The sequence below is a fragment of the Neofelis nebulosa genome, chromosome 15, assembly GCF_028018385.1.
Source record: "Neofelis nebulosa isolate mNeoNeb1 chromosome 15, mNeoNeb1.pri, whole genome shotgun sequence".
In the NCBI taxonomy this organism is placed as follows: domain Eukaryota; kingdom Metazoa; phylum Chordata; class Mammalia; order Carnivora; family Felidae; genus Neofelis; species Neofelis nebulosa.
In genome coordinates, this window is record NC_080796.1 from 29,642,346 (window position 1) to 29,668,559 (window position 26,214).

Consider the following 26,214-nt stretch of genomic DNA (forward strand, 5'->3'; position numbering starts at 1 on the left):
CCAGGTCAGGTTAATCAGATTTCAAATCCTATTCTCTTCTCACCATACTGAACACTATATAAAATAAACACAATTTTGAAAAGGGTTAAAAAGTGCATTGTTATCACACTCAATGATTATATAAAAGGAATATAATACATACAAATTAGCAATTAGTAGAGTTGGTTGCAAATGTGCTTAACATTTGTAAAGTATAATAAAAGATCAACTTGTTCTTGCCTTTTTCCAAACAAGCACTTTAATTTTACTCAATAATCCTGAATTTTTTATAAGAATATTAGTTCATTAGAATATAAAATGTAATTTTACTATGATAAAAAAGCCTAAAGATATTTCTAATGGATATCATAAAATCATTATCAACAGAATAAACTTATTAAGTACGCTGTACTTTATACAAAGAATGTTTTTAACGATCAGTCTGAGGGAAACAGTGATACGGAGAAACACATTAAGTTCTTTATGTGACATAAATACCTGACATAGATAATTACACAAATAACCTAATTTTATATCTACAACCTTATAACTAAAAGTAACTTCAGCAATTTAATAAAACTAAGATAGAATAATACCATTCAAATATTGAAGGGAAATATGGATTTCAAGGAAGACACCCAGAAATTTAAACAACACAGAAGTTTGAGACCACTACTATAATTTATCCTCCTTCATCATCAAAAACAGCACAGAGTGAATAAGTTAAATTATCAAAAAGCACATGAAAATGGAAAAGTCAAAAGAATCATTCTAAGCATCTATAAATAACAAATGTGGCCAAAATACCTATTCAAAGTGAACTCTAAAATAATTTTCAAAGCAAATCTGTTGAAGAAATAGATATGCTATATAGGATAAGTTCTTAACCTCTCTAGGTCTCAATTTCCTCATCTCTAAAATGGGGCTAATAAGAGTATCTTCTACAAGTACTACATGGTTTGAATGATATCAGCTGTTAAAACACCTGGAAAAGGGCCTGGAGAATAATGGCCATATAAATGTTGTCTATTATTATCATCCTTATCCATGCTGTTATATAACAAAATATAATTTATATCAACAAACCAAAAAATTTTAAATAAAAGATTAAGAGTAAAAAAAGTTCCCATCTCTTTTTAAGGTTTGGGCTTTCACTGACATGATGGTTTGGATGAGGGGTTACGTTTGTTAATCGTGTGGTTGTTTAAAAATAAAAGTATTGTCGGTTAGCAACACATACCACAGTATTTATGGGTAAAAATGATACGATATGATAAATCTGAGATCTGCTTCAAATTCCTGCAGCAGTTCTTGCAAAATGCTGATAATTACTGAAAATGAGTGATAGGTACATAGGGATTCATACGTTATTCTACCTCTGCATTTGAAATTTTTCATAATGAAAAGTTCATAAAAAAGACCATCTAAGATGTTTGGTTTAATATGAATGTTCAAACATTTTGGTCTTAACTCTAATAAGTGATATGTGTGGTTTCCCTTTGAAAGCTCTTAAATATACCACATGAAGCTCAAAATGCACAAAGATTTTATATGGAATATATATACTAAGAGCTAATAAACATTTGTAAATGGAATGAATGAGTGAATGAATGGGGGAGACCCTTTCTCTCCAAAGATTGGACTAACAACTATTAACAGGGCTAATACCATAATTAGATTCATCATAGGATGAATTCTTTCATATCTTATGGTGTATGTGAATATAGCAGAAAACATATACCCACGATATTTAAAATAGAGTGAATGTACATAATATATACATAATTATGAATTAAGAAGAAACAAAGTTTTAAAGAATGAAATAAATTCTCTAAATATATGTATAAACTCTGCAGAGACAACAGCGTTGTTTTACTCACAGACTTTTTCCACAAAGTTATATATATAAAACATAAAGAATATACTTAGGTCCTAAGACTAGAGTGATTTAAAAATGGCTTAAAAGAAAATCTAGAGACCTTTATTATACAAACACCCCCTTTTTACAGATTCTGACAAACCAGAGGAAAACAATGCCTCTCCCTGCATTATACTAACTGCATACAGTGACAGAATCGAAACCTAGATCACTTACTGGCTTCATCACTCAACAATGATATTCACACACACACAAAAAGAATCCAAAGTATTGTAATAGAGAAAACTATACATACAGAATTGTACAGTCACTGTGAAATACAGACATAGCCTAAGAAGAAGAAAAATCAAAATCAAAACCCCTGAACCAAACCTAACTGAATATCCCAAACCATCACTACACCTGGCCATTCCATATTCCAATGATTATAAATTATTTTTTACGATTTTTTTTTGTTGCTGTTGTTTTTATCAGGCACCTGGGTGGCTCAGTTGGTTAAGCATTTGACTTCGGCTCAGGTCATGATCTCATGGTTTGTGAGTTTAAACCCTGCTTCGGGCTCTGCACTGGCGGTGCAGAGCCTGCTTAGGATTCTTTCTCCCTATCTCTCTGCCCCTCCCCCACACCCTCCCTTCTTCTTCTCTCTCAAAATAAATAAATAAATTTTAGAAGAAATAATAAAGATTTTTTTTTTTTTTTTTTTTAGTAATCCTTCCACCGAACCTACGACCCTGAGATCAAGAGTCACTTGCTCCACCGACTGAGCCAGCCAGGTGCCTGATTATAAATTTTTCTTTTACATTTTGCACCACTTCCCTCCAATCATGAGTCAGCACCCAAATAAACCTTAATTAGAAAACATCCTGAGAGAACCATACTTACAAACTTTTTGAGATGCGAGTTGTATTGATTGACCCCATAGCTTTTTATCTTGATTTTTGAGACTGTCATTGATAAAATGAACTGCAGGTATAGCTTTGTGCTGGGCGTGTTTTAGTAGTTTTCCTGCCTTCATACGATCTAGCTCTTGTACAACAACCCAGGGAATTATTAACACAAGTCTATCAAAGCCTGAAAAATAAAAAAAAGATTTCTTAGAAGTCAACAAATGTTTATTTGGTTACTAAATTGAATTGTTTTAGGAGAATTGGAAGTTTTGAAGTAAAGAATTCACAGTCTAAATGAAGAAATAACATGGGGCACTTAGGTGGCTCAGTCAGTTAAGTGTCTGACTTCAGCTCAGGTCATGATCTCATGGTTCAGTTTGTGAGTTTGAGCTGTCGGCACAGAGTCCCCTTGGGATCCTCTGTCCCCCTCTCTTGCTGCCCCTCCCACGCACTAGCTCTCTCTCTCAAAAATAAATAAACATGAAAAAAAAATTTTAAATGAAGAGATTACACATAAAAAATGGAAATTAAAAACAGATATAAGAATCAAATAATTGTACAAAAATAAATACTATTGGAGATCAAAGAAGAGTAAGTTTAGATTGTTAGGTTAACCTCTCAAGGCTCTTTTTTTAATTTATGCTGATTATTAACATACATATATTAATATATATACTTCATAGCATATCCAAATGGAAACGTGTTTGTGAAAAAAAAATACCCCACATCATTGTTGACATAAAATATCAACTCAAGTAAGAAAATCAGAATCACGTTTTATAAGTACCTGGGATTTCTGTGGTCTTCAAAATTCTAACAAATTTGAGATGATTCATCAGAACATTTGTGTCAATAACAATTAGAAGCTTTTTATCTGAAGCACTTTTTGCTAGAGAAAAGGGGTAAAGTTAGGATCTCATGGCACTTGATAAAAGACTTGTATAATAACTAAAATTTGGTATCATAGAACTTTGATGGTATTCTTAAGACAAGGCAATCCTTTAGACAACATAAACAAAACTGTTTAATCCTTAAAGGGACAGTAATCAAGGTTTAATTATCTACTAGTAAAACATCATGAATTGTTTCTGAGTGGACTTTAAATCATGAACTAATTTGCCCTGGCAGTTAACTATGCTCCCAAGCCCCATTCTGCATCACTAGCAGCTGTGCACATATAATTTATAAGCTAATTTTAATATACGGTGAGTGAAATGTAGTTGAAAAGAAAAACACGTGAAAGTGAAAGAAAACAGATAACACCAGCATTGTTATTTCACAGGGCCATTGTGAGGATCAGACAAATTAATGCACATGAAAACACTTAGCAAACTGAAAAGTGCAATGTGACTGTGATGTAGCAATACTATTTTTATAAACACAACTCAAACCAGTATGCTAATAGATTTTGGATAATATCTATCATTATCTTCTCCCAGTGGTAAACTGATCAAAACTTTACTACATAAATAAAAAAACCATGAGTATAATACCTTTGAGCAATTTGCATTATTTCTGATCAGTGCTTTACATAAGCTGACGTTGTTAAAAGTTAGGATTAAGACCAAGACTAAAAGACAACTGATCATTGATAGCAGAATAATAGATAACTGTGATTACTGATGCTTGGCAAAAATATGGCCAACTGCCCAATAATGTGATGATAAACAAATATTTGACCAGATTCCTATAGCTAGAATATATCATACTTCCTTATTTCAAATGAGCACACCTTAACATCTTTCATCTAAATATTATAAAAATTGAATGTTCGCACATTAGGTTCCTAAGAAAGTACAGGAGATCATAAACATCATCATCTACATATAGGATATACCAGGAGAGGAATGTACATCATCGTCCACCAAGTCAATCTCCATGCTCGTTAACTCCCCGGAAGATAAAACCACAGGTAAATCCACACTTTTCCCCACACGTACAGCATGGAGCTCTTCCACTATCTGCATCTAAATAGCAAAAGACCCACAGTAAAATATTTTGAATTATCTCCTCTGCAGATTAAAAAGGCTGGAAAGCTATTAATTCTAATTAATTCACCAAAGATGAAATGGTTTGTGGGAAAAAAATTACAAAAATACGGAGGCCGCAAGATGAAAGAATACAGATTTATAAACAAAATGCAGGGTTTTAAAACTAGCTCTTCTCTTACTACTTCTGTAACCTTAGGCAAGCAAAGTATTTAACTTGGGTCTCCATTTGTTCACCTATGAAATAGGAATGTTAAATATCTATTTCCTGGCAGTAGTTTTGTGAGGACTGAAATAATGTGAAGTTCCCTGCACAAAACCTACTCCCTAGTAGCCCTTCAAAATAAGTTCATCCTCATCCCATGTTTTCACTTCAACGTACTCTGGGAGCCAACTATGTTTACATCTGGATGATGAACCTCTTCTTGCGATTTCTAAGACTGTTTATGAACCATCAAAAACTGAAATCTAGACTTTAAGACCCTTCTCACTTCAGGGAAGTAACTCCCTGATATATTTTGATGTGAAGGATTGTAAATATAATCTAGTTTTAGAGAAAGGGTGAGAAATCTTTCTTCTCTCAAGGAGTACCGACCCACAAGACAGAAAAATACAACTGACCATCACAAATAAGAAGTAATCAATATGGTTGTAAAGTCTTCTTCAAATAGGAAACTGCAACAAAGTGTTCCACGAATTTAATTTTAATATAGGACCAAGAAACATAAAATTCTATGCAATAATTTCATGAGAGTCAATCAGGAGATTCCAGCTAGGAAATGAAGGCAACAGGTTAAAAAAAAAAAATGCAGGCACTCTCATTTTCAATAATATTTTCATCTTATCGCTGATTAGAAAAATGAAGCCAACAAGTTAATATCACACTGCAGTTTGGCAAGCCTAGGTATAAGCATGCAAATGTGTGATAACATTAAATGAGAATTCATATAACTTGTGGACACAGGCTCCATGCTCTTTATTAAAACCAGTTTAGAGCTTATTAAAAACAAAGACATAAAGGTGATTAAGTAAATTAAGTATTTTCCCAACTAGTTTTTCATGACTTCACAAACTTACATATTAGGTAGAGATATCACTGTTATTTTCATATTATCAAGGTTTTCATAGCCATTTTTTAATCTATAAATATAGGAACTGTTTGACTTAATTTCATTAAAATATTCAAAGTAAATAAGTATATCAGTAACCTCTTGATCTGTATCTTGAATACTTTCAAGGGACACTGAAGAACATGGAGGTTCAAAACTCTGAAATGAAAAATAATTTCATTAGTTAAGGATGAAGTATATACCTAGGGTAGGGTTTGCAACGTTGGCACTATTTACATGTGGCATCAGATAATTCTTTGTGTTAGGGGTTATTATGTGCATTATGCTGTTTAACAGTATCCCTTGCCTCTACCCACTAGATACCAGCAGCACCTCTCCCTCCCAATCTTAACAATCAAATATGTCTCTATCTACTGAACAGCCAAATGCCCCCCCCCCCCCAAGAGGCAAATTGTCCCTAGATAGAAGCTTCCCCTAAAATAAAAAAGCCTCATTCTGTTAAGTCAGTGAAACAAGGGGCACCTGGGTGGCTCAGTCAGTTGAACGTCTGACTTCAGCTCAGGTCATCATCTTGTAGTCTTGAGCTTGAGCCCCACATCGGGCTCTGTGCTGACAGCTCAGAGCCTGGAGCCTGCTTTGGATTCTGTGTCTCCCTCTCTCTCTGCCCCTCCCCCACTCACACTCTGTCTCTGTCTCTCAAAAATAAATAAACGTTAAAAAAATCTTTTTTAGAAGAAAGGTTAAGTCAATGAGACAAGATAGAAATTGTTTAACGTTTACTCCTTCACCTAAAAATACTTGTATTATAAGAGTAGAACTACATGCTACCCTGAGAAACAGAAAGAACCATGACCACGGTAAACAAGCTGACCTTCAATGGCGGGAAATTTTCACCCAGGAGTAGCTGACCCACTTGTAAGAGTGACATGACAGGGGCGCCTGGCTGGCTCAGTCGGTGGAGCATGTGCCTCTTAATCTCGGGGTTGTGGATTTAAGCCTCACATTGGGTGTAGAGATTACTTAACATCTTCTTACAAAAATAAAAATAAAAGTAACATGACAAAACAAAGGGAACCTAAAGATTATGATATGGCTGAAGGAGAAAAGCTGAAAAATGCCTAGTTGTCTTATACATGGGTAGAGCACCAGAGGTCTGTGTTTTAATTTTTGTCTTTCAACAGAAGTCAAAAATCTCTCCAATTTTCCACTGGCACTTTTGCTAAGCAGATGAGATTTACCTGACCCTATGTACAGGTAATAGGGAATTCAGCAAAAGCCACTGCTAAATTAAATCTTCTTCTAAGAATTCTGCAAAATAGCACCAAATTCACATGTATTTTATAGGCAGCTATATATGGTATAAATTACATATTCCCTTTAAACAAGTATATCATAGGTTGCTTTACTGGGAATTCAGCTTTCATCCTAAATTCCCAACGCCAGTCTTCACATGCTATAATACCATATACATCACACACATAGGCTCATTATAGCTTTACTGTGTCATGACTCTGGATTTTACAATCTCTTCTCCAATTGACTTTAAATCTCACCAGATCCTTAAGGTTCTCTTCCATTAGGAAGTGCCAAACAAGCCAGAGAATATTATCAGAATTTCCTACAACTCCTGATATTTAAAGTCCTGTTGTTCGTTTACATAGGTCACTACTACCCTTCACTCTCTTTGACCACAGGCCACTTCCAGTGACTTTAATAAATTTTCTATCACTTCTCCAAACCAAAAAGTTCAGGTCAATTGTTCCTGAAGACTTCTCCCTATTAAAAAAAGAAAGTCTCAGTGGGCATTTGTTTGCCTCCTCTTACCACACTTTATTAAATAAATGAACTGGGATACAGCCTTCCCTGGGGATGACAAAAAGGAGTATCAATAATGAGAGTAACAATGGCTTTATCTACTGGAGTGATTCTAAACTGAAAACCAGATTATACTGCTTCCCTGGTTATATTTCAGTGGCTCTCTACACCATCTAAGGCACACAAGGTAAAACAGAACAAATCTTTCCCATGGGATACAAAGTAGTCCGTTGCCTGACCCTGGCTTCCTCTCCCACTCCCTCTCCTATATGCAGATTTTCTACACATCTCAACTGTAGTCATACTGAACAACATAAGTCCCCATGTATGCTCTGACATGGGACAATCTCATGACTTGGTACCATTATCACGCTGGCCCTCCACCCTGGGAGAACTCTTATTTCTTGCTCTACACACCCTTCACACCAAGCTCAAGAATCTCTACTCTGTCAGCCCTTCCTTAACTCACCCCCAAATTTATACTAACACCAGCCCAATTCTTAGGGCTCTAATGTTTATTTCACTGTATTGCAACTGTATTTGTCTACTAATCTGCCTCCTTGGGAAATTCTTGAGGGTAAAGATCATCTTATTCATCTCTAAATCCCTAGAAACTAGAAGTGTACCTGATACATAATAGGCAGCTTTAATTAATGTTTGATGAACTGTTGAATTGCTACCTCATAGACCTGTAGGAGGAGGATGCTATTTATAAAAGTGGCCTATAAAAAAATAAAAATAAAAGTGGCCTATGAACTATAAATCTCTGGACCATTAGTTTTCAATGGTGAGGGGAGGGTGCAAATGAAGGGGTCTCTATCAAAGGGCTATAAAATACAAGAAACAAAAGAAGGTATTTTCTCTTTGGAAAGCATAATGGGATTACTCAATAACAGGATTACCAAATCCAGAAAATAATAATTATTTCCTTGTGAAGTACACTCATTATTTTAGGAAGATAATTATCGATTAAAGAATTTGTGAGAAAAACAACAAACATAACGTTAGGAAGATTAACTACTGTCAATAATATGCTAAGGAGAATATACTAAGATAAGAACAATATTTACTTGCTGCTCCTGTGTTTAAAGGACTTTAAGTCAGATTAGGTTGCTATCAAAGGAACAGTTTATAAGGAGTTTTAATGCCAAGAACTGGAAAGTAATCATGCAAAAACTGCTTCTCCTACAACTTAATTAATATTCATACGAAGTACCTCTTTTGATTTATGTGGTAATTCTATTTAGAGACAAAAAGAGACTGTAAGGTATACTGCTGGGGCTTTCTCGTACTGTTCCTTACATGCATAGTACAGGGGGAACATCAAGCAATGACACCAAAGTGTTCACTGAACATCTTGCAACTTCAAATTCCTTTCTCATATTTTCTCTAGAGAACTGGTTGTAACCCAAGAAAACTGGAGCTTTCTTTTAAGAAAGCAATAAAAAGAACAAACTCAACTGTTTTCTTCTTTGGACTCTTTCAGTTTCACTGAACGAAAAGTACTCTCTCCAGCTCTTCCAGCCTCCCTAGTTATAATCCCTCTGTGTCTCCTAGGAAGTATCTTATAGTCTTCGTTCCTAAAAGCAGGTAGGCTCAACTACCTGTTTATAAGCAGTCTCTAAACATCAGGCTGTCAGAAGTTGTGAAATTCCAAAGTTCTTAAGTTCTCTTAAAGGTAAATAATTCTAGGGGTGTCTGGGTGGCTCAGTCGGTTAAGTGTCCGACTTCAGCTCAGGTCTGAATCTCACGGCTCCTGAGTTCGAGCCTAGCATCGGGCTCTGTGCTGACACCTCAGAGTCTGGAGCCTGCTTCAGAGTCTGGGTCTCTCTCTCTCTCTCTGCCCCTCCCTTGCCCCTCAAAAATAAACATTAAAAAAAGTTATAAAGATAAATAATTTTATTTGCCACAGGAACGAGGCTAGAGAGATTAGGTTCTCCAACTAGTCCACACGTGTTGATTTATTGCATAATTTAGAGGCAAACTTTCCAGGCTGGATCTTGTATACTAGTTCTGTTTGCTTGGAACATCCCTGCTTCTCCCATCCTACCCTACCTGGCTTCACCTGAATAACTCCTTTTCATTCTTTAGCTCTCAGTTTAAATGTGACCCTGTCCAGCAAACCTTTCTTAAGTAGCCCCTCTACAGTGTACAAGGCCATTATTCCCTGGCTCTGTATTCCCATGTTAAGTGATAAGTACTTATTAGACTTAAGATGATTGCTTGTGTGTCTCCTCACATGAAGGAGTCTCTGAAAACAGAGACTGTGATTGCAGTGCCTGGTAGTGGCACTCCAAAACGACTCGTTAAAGGAATAGCTCTTCAGAAGAGTAACCTGGATGTTCCATAGTAACCAGGGTTAGAGAAGAGCCTAAGAGACGGTCACAGTGCTTTTTTGAAAGGACTCTCTGTAAGTGCTGCTTTCTACCTTTTCACAATTACCTTCTATTACCAAGTATCCTTGATACTTACTGGGATTATCTTCCTAAGGAGGTTGGAATTAAAAAGGTAAAATAAAGGAACCAACAAATATCTTCCTAAGGTGAATCCGCTCTCTGTGATCACTATTAATAATAGAAAAAACTCAAACCTGACTGTTATTAAAATTCTTTGCTACAACTGACATTCTCATTTTGCACCACCTTACCTGGATTGGGTTTTCACCAGAACCTGAATCATTACTTTCTCGATGCTCATGATGATATTTTCCTTTCCACTCATGTACAGCCTGTTTACACGTGGATTCTGAAAATAAACGTTCACTTTTGTGCCTAGTCAAATTTAATGAAGCTTGGGAACCTTTCAGTCTTTCTTTCTTCTCCTGCTTAGTCTTTGAATTGTTAGACTCTAAATTGAAGACATTCTCTTCTACAAGCTTCTGGAGAGTATCACGGGATTTTATTGGGATTTTGAAACTGGTCTTCCTTCTTCTAGATTCAAGGGATTCCTTGATTATCTTGTTGGAATTACAATCCTGAGGAAAATGGATTCTCTTGCGTTTCCCCAAAACACATGTTTCAGAACTGTCTCTAAATTTCTTGTACCTTTCTTTCTTGAGTTCTTTCAACTTCTCCCCCTGAGTGAGTAAATGAGGCCATTGTTTTTCACTTGTTTGGCCTTCTGTTTTTGGTTTCACATCTTTGGCAATCTTAGGACCGCAAAAGTTTTTAATTCCATGGTCAGCCTTGCTCCTAACATTTGTCAATTTAATATCTTTAAAATTGTCATATTTAGTTAAATCTTTTTTAGTCCCATGTGAAGAAGGGCTCTGTGAGATAATTTGATTAGCATCGGAATATGATGCTTCCTGGAGTTTAACAGGCCCTTGAGGGGATAAAGAACTGATTTTTGGTCTCCTTCCTGGAGTGTCGGTTTCTACATTCAATCTGTAAAGCAGCACAGAAACCTAAGTTACATTACAGTTACACACGATTATATGTAATGTTGCACTGTATCTATCATTTTAGTTAGGGAAATGACAGAACTGGCTTGACACAAACATCATAAAAAATACATGACTACACTAAGAATGAAATGTAAAGAATTACTCTACAAATGGTGTTGGAATAACTGGTTTGCTATTTGGAAAAAAATCAAATTTATAGCTTCATATAATATCAGGCAATATGAATTCCTTACAGATTAAACACTTAAGTGCAAAATAATTACCATAATTGCTACACTTCATATTAATCCCTTAAAAGCCATATGGGAAAAAAAGGGAGTATTTATCCGATTTCTTAATAGAGAACTTCCTAAACTTCACAGCGGTGAGAAAAACTGCAAAGGGAAATAATAAACATAAATGACTATTTACAAGGCGACTGGCTGGCTCAGTTGGAAGAGCATATAACTCTTGATCTTAGGGTGGTGAGTTCGAGCCCCATGCTGGGTATAGAGCTTACTTAAATAAAACTTTTTAAAAAATGACTATTTACTTTAACATACTGGAACACCTGAGTGGCTCATTCGGTTAAGCAGCCAACTTGGCTCAGGTCATGATCTCATGGTTTGTGAGTTAGAGACCTGTGTCAGGCTCTGTGCTGACAGCTCAGAGCCTGGATCCTGCTTCAGATTCTATGCCTCCCTCTCTCTCTGCCTCTGCCCCACTCGTGCTCTGTCTCTCTCTCAAAAATAAACATTAAAAATTTTTTTTGTAATTAAAAAAAACCCTCTAGCATATTGAAAGATAATAAAAATTTTAAAACTGGGAAATGGTATTTGTTATATATGTGACAGCTTATCAACCTTAGTAAATAAAAAGCACATCAAAAAGTACTGACTCTAGAATAGGACATAAGCAGAAAATTACTGGTGAGAAAAAGGGAATGGCTAACAGACATTTGAGAAAAAAAAGTTTAACTTCCCTACTAATCATAGACATGCTAATGATAATGACATACCATTGTCTTCTACCAAATTAGCAAAGATTTTAAAATAGCATTAAGTCTAGCAATGGGTTGAAAAATGGACTCTCTCATGGTAGAAATGCAAAATGATGCAACAGTTCCACAAAGGAATTTTTGACAATATAATTAAGAATTCTAAAAATGTTCATATTATTTGACTTACTAGTAATTCTCATTTTAGAAATCTATACCAAGGTGAAAAAAATTAAAAATGGACTAAAAACTTTTCTAAAATCCAGGATTATTTATAATAGCAAAAGTAAGATAGTAAATACTAAAATTTTAGAAATGACTAAGAAATATGCTATTATATTATGGCCATTTCAAATGATACTTATGAAAGTTTTCAATGATCTAACAAAACATATTGATATAACATACTGATATATCATTCAGCAAAACATATTGATATAAACATATTGATATACCATATTGATATAACATTCAGCAAAACTCAAGCAGGGCACAAATCTGTATATATAATGTGGTCTCAACAATTTAAATAAGCATAATAAAAAGTCTTGAAAGAAATGTACTAAAATGTTAAAAGTAGCAATAGCTAGAGGTGATATTTTCCTGCTTAATAAAAGTAGTATTACTTTGTAGTCAAAAAGAAAGGTGAAAAAAAATCAATGAAATACAATTTGTTAATTCATATCAATAAATCCTTGAGTCCATTCGAGTTGACTGTCTTGAAAGAAATGTACTAAAATGTTAGAAGTAGCAACAGCTAGAGGTGATATTTTCCTGCTTAATAAAAGTAGATACTTCTTTGTAGTCAAAAAGAAAGGTGAAAAAAAATCAATGAAACACAATCTGTTAATTCATATCAGTAAATCCTTGAGTGCGTTCGAATTGCCTGTCACTGTGCTAGGCACTGGAGAGGCAGTGGAGGATACATCCACTGAGTCCTTACTCCCAATTAGCTTAGAGCCTGGCAGGGGAAAAAGAAATAGTAAATAGGTGACTTCTCAAATAATTCATTACAAAAGAGCAAACTATAAACATCTCGGAGTTTTTAATAGGAGTTTCACCTAGGTCTTCATCTGATTTTATCTTCTATCTCCTCCTATAAAAAGACTACACATCATTATTTATCTGTTAGTAAATAATGATAAAATTTAAATTTAAATTTTAATAGGACTTTGTTTGGCATCTACTGGTATACCCGGTTTAAGATGCTGGCTGTATTAAAGAAAAATCAGGAAAACAACAAACAAAACATAACTCAAGAATTTTAATGGGACCCTGTAGTTCTCTGAGCATTTTCACATTCCTTATTTGTTCTTCATAACACTGTACTGCTTTTTTTGTAGCAATCTATGCACTATGGTCTACATGGTCATAATTAATGAAAACTGAATACAATACCTTTTAAAAGGCCAACAAAATTAAATCTTAAAAATCATCTCTTATCAGCTAGTTTTGCAAAATGCTATATACTGTGATAATGAGGTTTTATACTTGCAACCCCAAAATACTAAAGTTCTGAGCTCTTTTTAGATATAAGTTAGACATGGAGCAAATACTCTTCATTTTTTTAAAATACTTATTTTTTTATGACTGACTTAGTGTAAAATCAATTTTCAGCTGAAGTTGAAACACCATTCTTGATGAACTCTTGTGATATAAGAACAAATGTGAAATTCTGTCAAAACTATTATTACACTTGTGTTATGTAAAAGTTTAGTAGCCATTTTAAATTTGACATCCTACAGAAACAATTTCTCAACACTAGCAACTGTTAGACTGCTCTGTTGGTTATCATGATTTACCTTCAGGATATTGAATTGTATACTTACTTTCAACTTAGCTCAATTGAAGAATAAATTACTTTTTGGCTAATTCTGCCAATAATGGGCACTGCTGGTGGCAATACTGCCCTCTATCTAATAGTAACTGAGGTACAACTTCTCACCTCTTCAACTCCTGGACTTAAAAAGATTTGGTCAATATTGATGATGCGACTTACCGGAGAAATCCCACAAACTGACAGTGCACTGCTCACAAAAATGCTTTCTGAAACTTTCAAAAGCAAACTTAAGATTGTTACCCTTGCTAATGTTTTCATTGCTGATACATCCATGTATACATCAACCATGGATCGAGAATTGTGGTAATGGAATGATGTTAAGTGGCTTTCAGGATGACAAAATTCTCTCTGTTTTTTCATCTGTACCTCAGCTTTCACTGAAGTCCCACCAATTTGGGGACCTTCCCTATAGGTGAATAGGGAGATTTTTACAGAAGATGCCATATATCATAAAGAAATACTTAGAATCTTGAGGCAAATAAGTTTGTTCACTTCTCCAATAAATAAATAACAGCAAATGAACCACTTTCTTTGCAGACAACCAATGGTTGTTAGAAGTTCTGCACTATTGATACTAATGTTTCCAAAGCACAGCTTTCTTTTGTCCAAGCAAACTTTTCAATATATAATAGCTTCTATCCCATATTGTTTAAACACATGATGAAACAGTTCTAAAATACCTACTGTGACATATAGTTTGTCTCTGACAAAAGAAAATTTCACATAAGTTACATCTAGAGTACTTACTAATATATGAGAATATTCAGATATTAACAATAAATCCAATATGCCACATATTACTGATGTTGTTACTCTCAGTAGATACGATGATAACCCACACAACATCATTGATCACACATGGATTCAGGAATGCAGAAATGTTGCAGTAGGCATTCAATTATTCAGCATTTCAAGAGCTAAAACCAAATAGCATATATTTTTTTTAACATATACTCATTTTTGAGAGAGCATGTGCACCTATGGAAGACGGGCAGAGAGAGGAGACAGAGGCTCTGAAGCAGATTCTGCAATGACAGCAGAGAGCACCACAAACAGAGGGCTTGAACTCACGAACCACAAGATCATGACCTGACCTGAAATCAGATGCTCAACCGACTGAGTGACCCAGGCGTCCCCAAATTTTGAGTAAATACTAAAGCCAAGGTGAACTTCATTGCATCCTTGGAATACTTTGGATCCCACTCTCAAAATAATTCAACAATATTGCTTCTTCTTCCCCCTAAAGACAACGTGGACAAGGCTAAGGGGGTAGTATGTAAATTAGAAGTCTATTCATGCTCTTGTAACATAGATGTAAAATCAAGGGCTACAAAATGTGCCCTTAATGAGGCAAAAAGTAACCAGTGAAAAATCAAGCAGGGTTTTAGAATTAAAAAAAAAAAAAAAGAATACTCTATGATAAAAGGCATTAAAAATCCAGTTCAAAAAGTTTAGAAGGTGAGGGAGGAGCCAAGATGGTGGAACAGCATGGAAGTTTTTTGTGTGTCTCACGTCCATGAAATACAGCCAGACCAACAATAAACCATCCTGCATACCTAGAAAACTGATCTGAGGATTAACACAACAATCTTCACAAGCTGAACCACAGAATTCAGCAGGAATTCACCCCAAAAGAAAGAGTAGGAAGAAATGACACCCAGGGACTTAACCAACACAGATACAAGTAAGATGTCTGAACCAGAATTTAGAATCACGATAATAAGATTACTAGCTGGAGTCGAAAATAGATTAGAATCCCTCTCTGCAGAGATAAAAGAAGTAAAAGCTAGTCAGGATGAAATAAAAAATGCTATAACTGAGCTACAATCTTGAATGGATGCCACAGTAGCAAGGATGGGTGAAGCAGGACAGGGAATCAGTGATCTAGAGGACAAACTTATGGAGAATAATGAAGCAGAAAAAAAGAGGGAGAGTAAGGCAAAAAAGCATGATTTAAGAATTAGAGAAATCAGTGACTCATTAAAAAGGAACAACATCAGAATCATAGGGGTTGCAGAAGAGGAAGAGACAGAAATATGGGTAGAAAGGTTATGTGAGCAAGCCATAGCAGAAAACTTTCCTAACCTGGGGAAAGACACAGACATCAAAATCTAGGAAGCACAGAGGACTCCCATTAAATTCAACAAAAACCGACCATCAACAAGGCATATCAGAGTCAAATTCACAAAATACTCAGGCAAGGAGAGAATCATGAAAGCAGCAAGGGGAAGAAAGTCCTTAACCTACAAGGGAAGACAGATCAGGTTTGCAGCAGACCTATCCACAGAAACTTGGCAGGCAAGAGAGGAGTGGCAGAATATATTCAATGTGCTGAATCAGAAAAATATGCAGCCAAGAATTCTTTATCCAGCAAGGCTGCCATTCAAAACAGATGGAGAGATAAAAAGTTTCCCAGACACACAAAAATTAAGAGTTTGTGACCACTAAACCAGCCCTGCAAGAAATTTTAAGGGGCACTCTCTGAGGGGAGAAAAGATGAAAAAACAAACAAACAAATAAATAAAGACCAAAAGCAACAAAGACTAGAAAGGACCAGAGAACACCACTAGAAACTCCAACTCTACAAGCAACATAATGGCAATAAATTCATATCTTTCAGTACTCACTCTAAACATCAATGGACAAAACGCTCCAATCAAAAGACACAGGATAACAGAATGGATAAGATAACAAGATCCATCTATATGCTGTTTACAAGAGACCCACTTTAGACCTAAAGACACCTTCAGATTGAAAATAAGGGGATGGAGAAGCATCTATCATGCTAATGGTCCACAAAACAAAGCCAGAGTAGCCATACTTCTATCAGACAACCTAGACTTTAAAATAAAGACTGTATTGGGGCGCCTGGGTGGCGCAGTCGGTTAAGCGTCCGACTTCAGCCAGGTCACGATCTTGCGGTCCGTGAGTTCGAGTCCCGCGTCAGGCTCTGGGCCGATGGCTCGGAGCCTGGATCCTGTTTCCAATTCTGTGTCTCCCTCTCTCTCTGCCCCTCCCCCGTTCATGCTCTGTCTCTCTCTGTCCCAAAAATAAATAAAAAACGTTGAAAAAAAAAATTTAAAATAAAGACTGTATCAAGAGATGAAGAAGGGCATTATATCACAATTAAGGGGTCTATCCACCAAGAAGACTTCACAATTGTAAACATTTATGTGCCAAATGTGAGGGCACCCAAATATATAAATCAATTAATCACAAACATAAACTCATTGACAGTAATACCATAACAAGTAGGGGACTTCAACACCCTACTCACAGCAATGGACAGATCATCTCATCAAAAAATCAACAAGGAAACAATGGCTTTGAATGACACACAGGACCAGGTGGACTTAACAGATATATTCAAAACATTTCATCCAAAAGCAGTGGAATATACATTCTTCTCCAGTGCACATGGAATGTTCTCCAGAATAGACCACATACTGGGACACAAATCAGCCCTCAACAAGTACAAAAAGATCGAGATCATACCGGGCATATTTTCAGCCCACAATGCTCTGAAACTCGAAATCAACCACAAGAAAAAATGCGGAAAGGTAACAAATACTTGGAGACTAAAGAACATCCTACTAAATAATGAATGGGCTAACCAAGAAGTTAAAGAGGAAATCAAAAAGTTCATGGAAGCAAATGAAAATGATAACACCACAACCCAAAATCTCTGGGATGTAGGAAAGGCGTTCATAAGAGGAAAGTATATAGCAATCCAGGCCTTCCTAAATAAGGAAGAAAGATCTCAGATACACAACCTAACCTTATGCCTTAAAGAGCTGGAAAAAGAACAGCAAATAAAACCAAAACCAGCAAAAGACAGGACGTAATAAAGATTAGAGCAGAAATTAATGTTATTCAAACCAAAAAACAGTAGAACAGATCAATGAAACCAGAAGCTGGTTCTTTGAAAGAATTAACAAAATTGATAAACCACTAGCCACTTTGATCAAAAAGAAAAAGGAAAGGACCCAAATAAATAAAAATCATGAATGAAAGAGGAGAGATCACAACCAGCACAACAGAAATAAAAACAATAATAAGAGAATATTATGAGCAATTATACTCCAATGAAATGGGCAATCTGGAAGAAATGGACAAATTCCTAGAAACATATACACTACCAAAACTGAAACAGGAAGAAATAGAAAGTTTGAACAGACCCATAACCAGCAAGGAAATTGAATTAGTAATCAAAAATCTCCCCAAAAACCAGAGTCCAGGGCTAGATGGCTTTCCAGGGGAATTCTACCAAACATTTAAGGAAGAGTTAATACCTATTCTCTTGAAGCTGTTCCAAAAAATAGAAATGGAAGGAAAACTTCCAGACTCTTTCTATGAAGCCAGCATTACCTTGATTCCAAAACCAGACAGAGACCCCACTAAAAAGGAGAACTATAGAGCAATTTCCATGATGAACATGGATGCAAAAATCCTCAACAAGATATTAGCCAACTGGATCCAACAATACATTAAAAAAATTATTCACCACGACCAAGTGGAATTTATACCTGGGATGCAGGGCTGGTTCAATATCTGCAAAACAATCAATGTGATTCATCACATCAATAAAAGAAAGGACAAGAACCATATCATCCTCTCAATAGATGCAGAGAAAACATTTGACAAAACACAGCATCCTTTCTTGATAAAAACCCTCAAGAAAGTAGGGCTAGAACATACCTCAAGATCATAAAAGCCATATATGAAAGACCCAACGCTAATATCATCCTCAATGGGGAAAAACTGAGAGCTTTCCCCTTAAAGTCAGGAACAAAATAGGGATGTCCACTCTTGCCACTATTATTCAACATAGTATTGGAAGTCAGCCTCTGCAATCAGACAACACAAAGAAATAAAAGGCATCCAAATCAGCCAGGAGGAGGTCAAACTCACTCTTCGCAGATGACGTGATACGCTATATGGAAAACCCAAAAGATTCCACCAAAAAACTGCTAGAACTGATTCATGAATTCAGCAAAGTTGCAGGATATAAAATCAATGCACAGAAATCAGTTGCATTCCTATACACCAACAATGAAGCAACAGAAAGAGAAATCAAGGAATCGATCCCATTTACAATTGCACCAAAAACCATAAAATACCAAGGAAAAAATCTAGGTAAAGAGGTGAAAAATCTATACACTGAAAACTATAGAAAGCTTATAAAAGAAATTGAAGAAGACACAAAGAAATGGAAAAAGATTCCATGCTCCTGGATTAGAACAAATATTGTTAAAATATCAATACTACCCAAAGCAACCTACATATTCAATGCAATCTCTATCAAAGTAACACCAGCATTCTTCACAGAGCTAGAACAAATAATCCTAAAATAATCCTAAAAAATCCAGAAAGACCCCAAATAGCCAAAGCAATCTTGAAAAAGAAAACCAAAGCAGGAGATAATCCCAGACTTCAAGCTATACCACAAAGCTGTAATCATCAAGACAGTACGGTACTGGAACAAAATCAGACACTCAGATGAATGGAACAGAATAGAGAACCCAGAAATGGACCCACAAACATATGGCCAACTAATTTTTGATAAAGCAGAAAAGAATATCCAATGGAATAAAGACAGTCTCTTCAGCAAGTGGTGTTGGGAAAACTGGACAGCGACATGCAGAAGAATGAACCTGGACCACTTTCTTATACACAAAATACACAAAAATAAACACAAAATGGATGAAAGACCTAAATGTAAGACAGGAAGCCATCAAAGTCCTCGAGGAGAAAGCAGGCAAAAACCTCTTTGATCTTGGCCACAGCAACTTCTTACTCAACATACCTCCGGAGGCAAGGGAAACAAAAGCAAAAATGAACTATTGGGACTTCATAAAAATAAAAAGCTTCTTCTGCACAGTGAAGGAAACAATCAGCAAAACTAAAAGGCAACTGACAGAATGGGAGAAGATAGTTGCAAACAGCATATCAGATGAAGAGTCAGTATCTAAAATCTATAAAGAACTTATCAAACACAACACCCAAAAAACAAATAATCCAAGGAAGAAATGGGCAAAAGACATGAATAGACACTTCTCCAAAGAAGACATCCAGATGGCCAACCAACCTATGAAAACATGCTCCTCATCACTATCATCAGGGAAATACAAATCAAAACCACAATGAGATACCACCTCACACCTGTCCAAATAGCTAACATTAACAACTCAGGCAACAACAGATGTTGGCGAGCATGCAGAGAAAGAGGATCTCTTTTGCATTGCTGGTGGTAATGCAAGCTGGTGCAGCCACTCTGGAAAACAGTATGGAGATTCTTCAAAAAATTAAAAATAGAACTACCCAATTGCACTACTAGGTATTTATCTAAGGGATACAGGTATGCTGTTTCAAAGGATCACGTGTACCCCAATGTTTATAGAAGCACTATCGACAATAGCCAAAGTATGGAAAGAGCCCAGATGTCCATAGATGGATGAATGGATAAAGAAGATACATACACACACATACATTTGATGGAGTATTACTCGGCAATCAAAAAGAATGAAATCTTGCCATTTGCAACTATGTGGATGGAACTAGAGGGTATTATGCTAAGCGAAATTGGTCAGCCAAAGAAAGACAAATATCATGTGACTTCATTCATATGAGGACTTTAAGACACAGAACAGATGAACGTAAGGGAAGGGAAGCAAAAATAAGATAAAAACAGGGAGGGGGACAAAACATAAGAGACTCTTAAATATGGAGAACAAAGGGTTACTAGAGGGGGGAATGGGCTAAATTAAGGAATCTACTCCTGAAATCATTGTTGCACTATGTGCTAACTAATTTGGATGTAAATTAAAAAAATAAAATTAAAAAATAAAAAATATTTTAAAAAATTTAGAAAGTAATAGTCAACATAATGTGAAATTTATGACAGAATGTACTTCAACCGATAATAATATAAGAAGCAAAGTATCACAAAGAAAGGAGACAATAAAAAAAAAAGCTGAAGAAAAGCTAGAGGCAAGTTGAATTTTCTTGTTTTTAGCAAACATTGAGTTTGTGAAGCAGAAATTTTATGTATATACTTAATGCCATTTTATCATTTTCCCATAACTCCTTATTTTCAGAGAAACTATGATCTCATACACTTTTATTATGCATACTTTTATACTTATTTGTACCGTATTAGTGGCAAGAAATGCCTTCACCACAAAATTCTGTGAAATTTTTATCCAAAGAACACAGAAACTAAAGAAAAATAATCTCCACGGTTCCTACCATTTTTCCCCAAGCTATCTAGTTGTGGCCATATCCTCTTTAATTAACACAGTTTTGAAACCATACCAATTCAATATGTACCACATTCTCTTCAAAGGTAATATGTAATTCATCTTTAATTTATAACATTTCTAAACCAGCCACACAACTTCTTTTTTTTTTTTTTTAATTTTTTTTTTTTCAACGTTTTTTTATTTATTTTTGGGACAGAGAGAGACAGAGCATGAACGGGGGAGGGGCAGAGAGAGAGAGGGAGACACAGAATCGGAAACAGGCTCCAGGCTCCGAGCCATCAGCCCAGAGCCTGACATGGGGCTCGAACTCACGGACCGTGAGGTCGTGACCTGGCTGAAGTCGGACGCTTAACCGACTGCGCCACCCAGGCGCCCCCACACAACTTCTTCTATCACTATATGTAACAAAGTCATGAAACTTCTAAGGGTGTGTCAAAATCAAATCACCTGAGATAAAAATTAGCATTTTACTTGAAAGGGTCATTTACTTGAAAGCAAAGAATTGTGACAAGAGTTTTTATTTCACTCAACTTTTTATTAAATCTACACTAACATTAAGAAAATTCAATAATGAGGGGTTAGCGTCGGTCTCTTAGTTTCCACTCAGGTCATGATCTCACAGTTTCATGGGTTTAACCCCCACATCAGACTCTGCACTAGAAGCAAAGAGCCTGCTTGGGATTCTCTCTCTCCTCCTCTCTCTTTGTACCTCCCCAACTCATGCTATCTCTGTCTCTCTGAAATAAACTTTAAAAAAATTTAAAAAAAATTAAAAAATCATAACCTGTGATATAGCTAGAAATATTTATATGCAAATCAGTACTAATCAAAGTAAAAAAAATTTGCAAATCAAAATATTTACTTTCACAATTCTAAGGCCCAAAAAGTAAAAAATATCAATAAAAAGGGGGAATTTACCTTTTCACTTCTTGTCTTCTTTTTATATCACAGTACAGAATGTCTGTATGATCCGATTTCTGAAAGAAAAAAAAAATGTATCATTTAGGAAATATAAATTGTGCACTTTTACCACAGTTACAGGGGAAAGAGACTGGGAGACAATATTTTTTTCCACACCTTTGTGTTAGTGAATAGGATGACACAACAATTTATTTCATCCTTCCAATAAATCCTGTGAGATAGATAATATCATCATTCCCCTTTTACAGATAAAGTACCCAAGGCTCAAATACAGCAAAGTGTCTTTCTCAACATCACACAGCAAGTCAGCAGCAGAGCCAGGACCGAAACCAGCTGTGGCCACTATCTCTACTCCCCCACCCTGTCTCTCTATGTACTTGGGACACGGGGCCTCGGCACAAGGGAAGTAAGAGAGAAATAGGATATAGTCCCTGTCCTAAAGACTTTAAAGAATAGAGAGAAGTAGAAGCACATGCATGGATAACTTAACGAACGGACATACCTGAGTGTCAAAGCAGAAAAATGCACAATAAGTTGTAAAAGAATTCAAAACATCAATCACCAAGACTTGGAACATACTTAAGAAAAAAGATGGACAAAATATATGCTAACGACTGAATATAGATGGGATAAAGATGAATGAATTAAGGAAAAAACGTTTTCCCAGCTAAGAAAGCTTAGGCATTCTAAGAAGCTGCAGACGACTGGTGCACATTCAGCAGAGAGAAAATAAACCAACCTACCTAGAAACAGAAGGACCATTTTGAGGAAGAAAAAAGAGAACTGGAGAGTTAAGGTGTGACTGAATTTAAGAAGGTCCTAAATGACAGACTAAAAAGTGAGTGAAGATTTTTCAACAGAGGAGAAATATAATGAAACCTATGCTTTAAGGAGATTAATATAGAAACAATCGATTCAAATAGCAGTGTCACTGTACAAAAACAAATTCTTAAAAACAGAATTCTACATTCACACAACTTTCACAACTACTTTCTCTCATTACCTGCAAACCTGTAGCTATCCCCACATACACCTACTTTCAACTTGAATGTAGTTAAGCACTTCACCAACCACCCCTGAGCTAGCTTAATGTGTTTCTAATTATTTATGTGACTCTGGACTTGGCTCTGTCGCTATAAACAATTTTGTGTTCCTGGACAAGTCACTTAACCTTCTGGATCTTAATTTCTGGATCTGAAAACACAAACACTACATATCTGCCATCGCTATCTCACAAGAATATTGTAAAGCCAAATACAATCATATATGGGACGAGACTTTTTAAAACTATCTTAATTTATATCCATGTTGTCTGATCCCACATGGTAGGTTCTATTTTTCTTCCTCAAAATGGTCCTTCTGTTTCTAGGTAGGTTGGTTTATTTTCTCTCTGCTGAATGCACTCCAGTCATCTATAGATTCTTAGAATGCCCACGCTTTCTTAGCCAAGAAAACCTTTTTTCTTTAACTCATTCATCTTTATTCCATCTATATTCAGTCGTTAGCATATATTTCGTCCACCTTTTTTTTCCTAAGTATGTTCTAAGTCTTGGTGATTGATGTTTTGAATTCTTTTACAACTTATTGTGCATTTTTCTGCTTTGACACTGAGGTATGTCCTTTCATTAAGTTATCTGTGCATGCGCTTCTACTTCTCTCTATTCTTTAAAGTCTTTAGGACAGGGACTATATCCTATTTCTCTCTTTCTTCTCTTGTGCTGAGGCCCTGTATCCCCAGAAAGAAATGAAGGCCTTGATTAGTGCTTTTTGGTGAGAAGGAAGAAAAAAACCAAACACTGGTTTATTTTTTTCTATTGGCTATCATAAGGTATAAAGAAAATATGAGTAAAAAAGTCGTGGGGGAATTTATATCATAAACTTTCCAATTATACATTAAAACTTTAATATAAATAATGTTTAGAGTTAGTTATAGTATATGAACACTTACCAGTTTTCTCTTCTCTGATGAAACAGACCTTACACAGCAAGCTGAACTAGGAGAACTTGAAGCTTTTTTCTCTTTCTTATCCTAAGAATGCCAAGTGGAAAAAAGGAAAGAAAGACACAAAATATAGTGTAAGTGTTATTTAACCATTGTTATTATAAATTAATATTCTTTCTATATTAATAATAACCTTCAGGGGGGGAAATGTTTAAAGGCACACATCCTTTGGTAAGAGGGAGGGAAATTCAGCCAGAAAGAAGACAACTAGAAATCAGAGGATCTAGATGCTCTTGAATTAGAGATGAGATAGGATACAGGTGCTACAGCAGAAGACAGCTGATGGCTCAGATAAAGGTACGGGGAGGTGGCACTGCCATGGTGGAATTCAGTCTTTTATAAAGCAAAATCATACATCCAGTTATGTTTCAGTGGATCCAAAACTCAGCAGACCCGGGACAAACTCTGAGTACCTACCATGTACCAAAGCCATTCTAGACAGTGGGGACAGATTAATGAACAAAAGCCCCTGCCCTCATGGAGGTTAAAATTTAGTGCAGGAATTTACAAATAAACAAGTAATAGATTTAGTGTCGGATGATGCGATGGAAAACAATAAAACAGAGAAAGAAGGCAGGAAGGGCTGGAAGGTGGGGGTGCAGGTGGCTGCAAATTTAAACAGTAGTCAGAAAAAGGCCCCACTGATAAGCTGACATCTGACTGGAGACCTAAAGAAGTGAAGGAAAAAGCCGCATGAATATCTAGGGAAAGAGCTTTCAGTTCAAGGGCAAAGCCCCCGAGGCAGTAATGTGCCTGGCTTGTTGGAATAATAGCAAAAAAACACAAAATGGAGAAAGCAATGAGAGAATGAAAGGAGATGAGATGGGGAGAGCAGATTGCTTTGTTGGCCCCAGCTAGGACTTTAGCTGTTACTCTGGGGGAAATGGAAGACCACCAGAAAGTACAGAGCAGAGGAGTGACATGATCTGACTTACATCTTAATAGGATCATTCTGGCAGCTTGCTGAGAAGAGAACATGAGGAGGCAAAGGTGGCAGCAGGGAGATAAATACGAAAAGTACTGGGACAATCTGGAGAAGCAAGCTGATTGTCTGGATCAAGGTGACAGCAGAGGAGGTAGTCAGGCTCTAAATATATTATTAAGAGAAAGCTGATAGACTGGATGCAGGTAGAGGATGATGACCAGGACTTTGCCCCAAGCAACTGAAAGAATGGAATTGCAACTTACTAAATTGGAAAAACCGAAGCTGGGCATTTGAAAGGTTATAGTTTAAGAAGATGAGGAATCAACAGAGGACACTTCCAGGCAAGTCACCAGTGTGGAGGAAAATCAGGAGAATATGGTGTTTCAAAAGTTAAGTGAAGAAAATGTTTCAAGGAGAAAGTGTAATCAGCTATGTCAAATACTGCTGATGGTTCAAGTCAGATGAGGTCTGAAGGGCAACAAATGGATTTAGCAACATGGAAACCACTGCTGCTGGCTTTGATGAAAGCATATTTGGAGGAGTGATGGCAACAAAAAGTCTGATTCAAGGAGATTAAAAGAGAATAGGAGAATTGCAAACGGCATGCCAATTATCAGTGCCAAATAGAAGATACATAAATCAAAGATACCATAGTACTGTAAGGCCATACTCCAGGGTCCCCTTTCCAATTATCCCTATATCTGGGAGGTCAAATTAGTAATCAGATAGTTAGTAAGAAAGGAACAAACATCAGAAAGTGTAATGATCCTTAGTCTACTTTATCCAGGTGATGTAAAAGCCTTATGAACTAATCTGCTACCACAGAAATCACTTCTATAGTGAATATTCACCTTTACTAGACTTTAGTCTCTCATCTTGGATGGTACTATAGCATAAACATTGTCTAATTCTGATGATGCACTAAGCAGACTATTCAGAGAGTTTATAATAAAACTAATTGCAGGGTTTTCGTTTGTTTTGGTCACATAAATCATGTTTCAGTCTTGTTTCCTAGAGATAACATTTCACTCAATTAATTGGGACACCCTAAATTTCATCTGCTAAAATACTTCTAGTTTGCCTGGGTGGCTCAGTCGGTTAAGTGTCCAACTTTGGCTCAGGTCATGATCTCACATTTTGTGAGTTCGAGCCCTACATCGGGCTCTGTGCTGTCAGCGCAGAGCCTGCTTCAGATCTTCTGTCTCCCTCTCTCTGCCCCTCCCCCACTCATTCTCATTCTCTCTTTAAATAAATAAATAAACTT

General features: G+C 36.1%; 1 protein-coding gene across 8 annotated transcripts in view; it reads right to left on the reverse strand.

Annotated features, from left to right (window-relative positions):
• The window catches only part of SWT1 (SWT1 RNA endoribonuclease homolog), a 106,280-nt gene that overhangs the window by 76,105 nt on the left and 3,961 nt on the right, over positions 1-26,214 (reverse strand). For 7 of the 8 annotated variants that reach the window (XR_009254020.1, XR_009254019.1, XR_009254018.1 and 4 more), the window contains exons 3-9: positions 23,972-24,052; positions 22,021-22,079; positions 10,266-11,004; positions 5,942-6,001; positions 4,583-4,712; positions 3,533-3,634; positions 2,741-2,929 (exon numbers count right to left, since the gene is read on the reverse strand). Coding sequence is in view for 3 of the 8 variants with exons in the window: in XM_058700612.1 (XP_058556595.1) it covers positions 2,741-2,929; positions 3,533-3,634; positions 4,583-4,712; positions 5,942-6,001; positions 10,266-11,004; positions 22,021-22,079; positions 23,972-24,052 (1,360 nt within the window). In the remaining 5 variants the exon portion in view is untranslated. The remainder of the gene's footprint in view (positions 1-2,740; positions 2,930-3,532; positions 3,635-4,582; positions 4,713-5,941; positions 6,002-10,265; positions 11,005-22,020; positions 22,080-23,971; positions 24,053-26,214) is intronic. The other variant, XM_058700611.1, reaches the window with a different exon arrangement.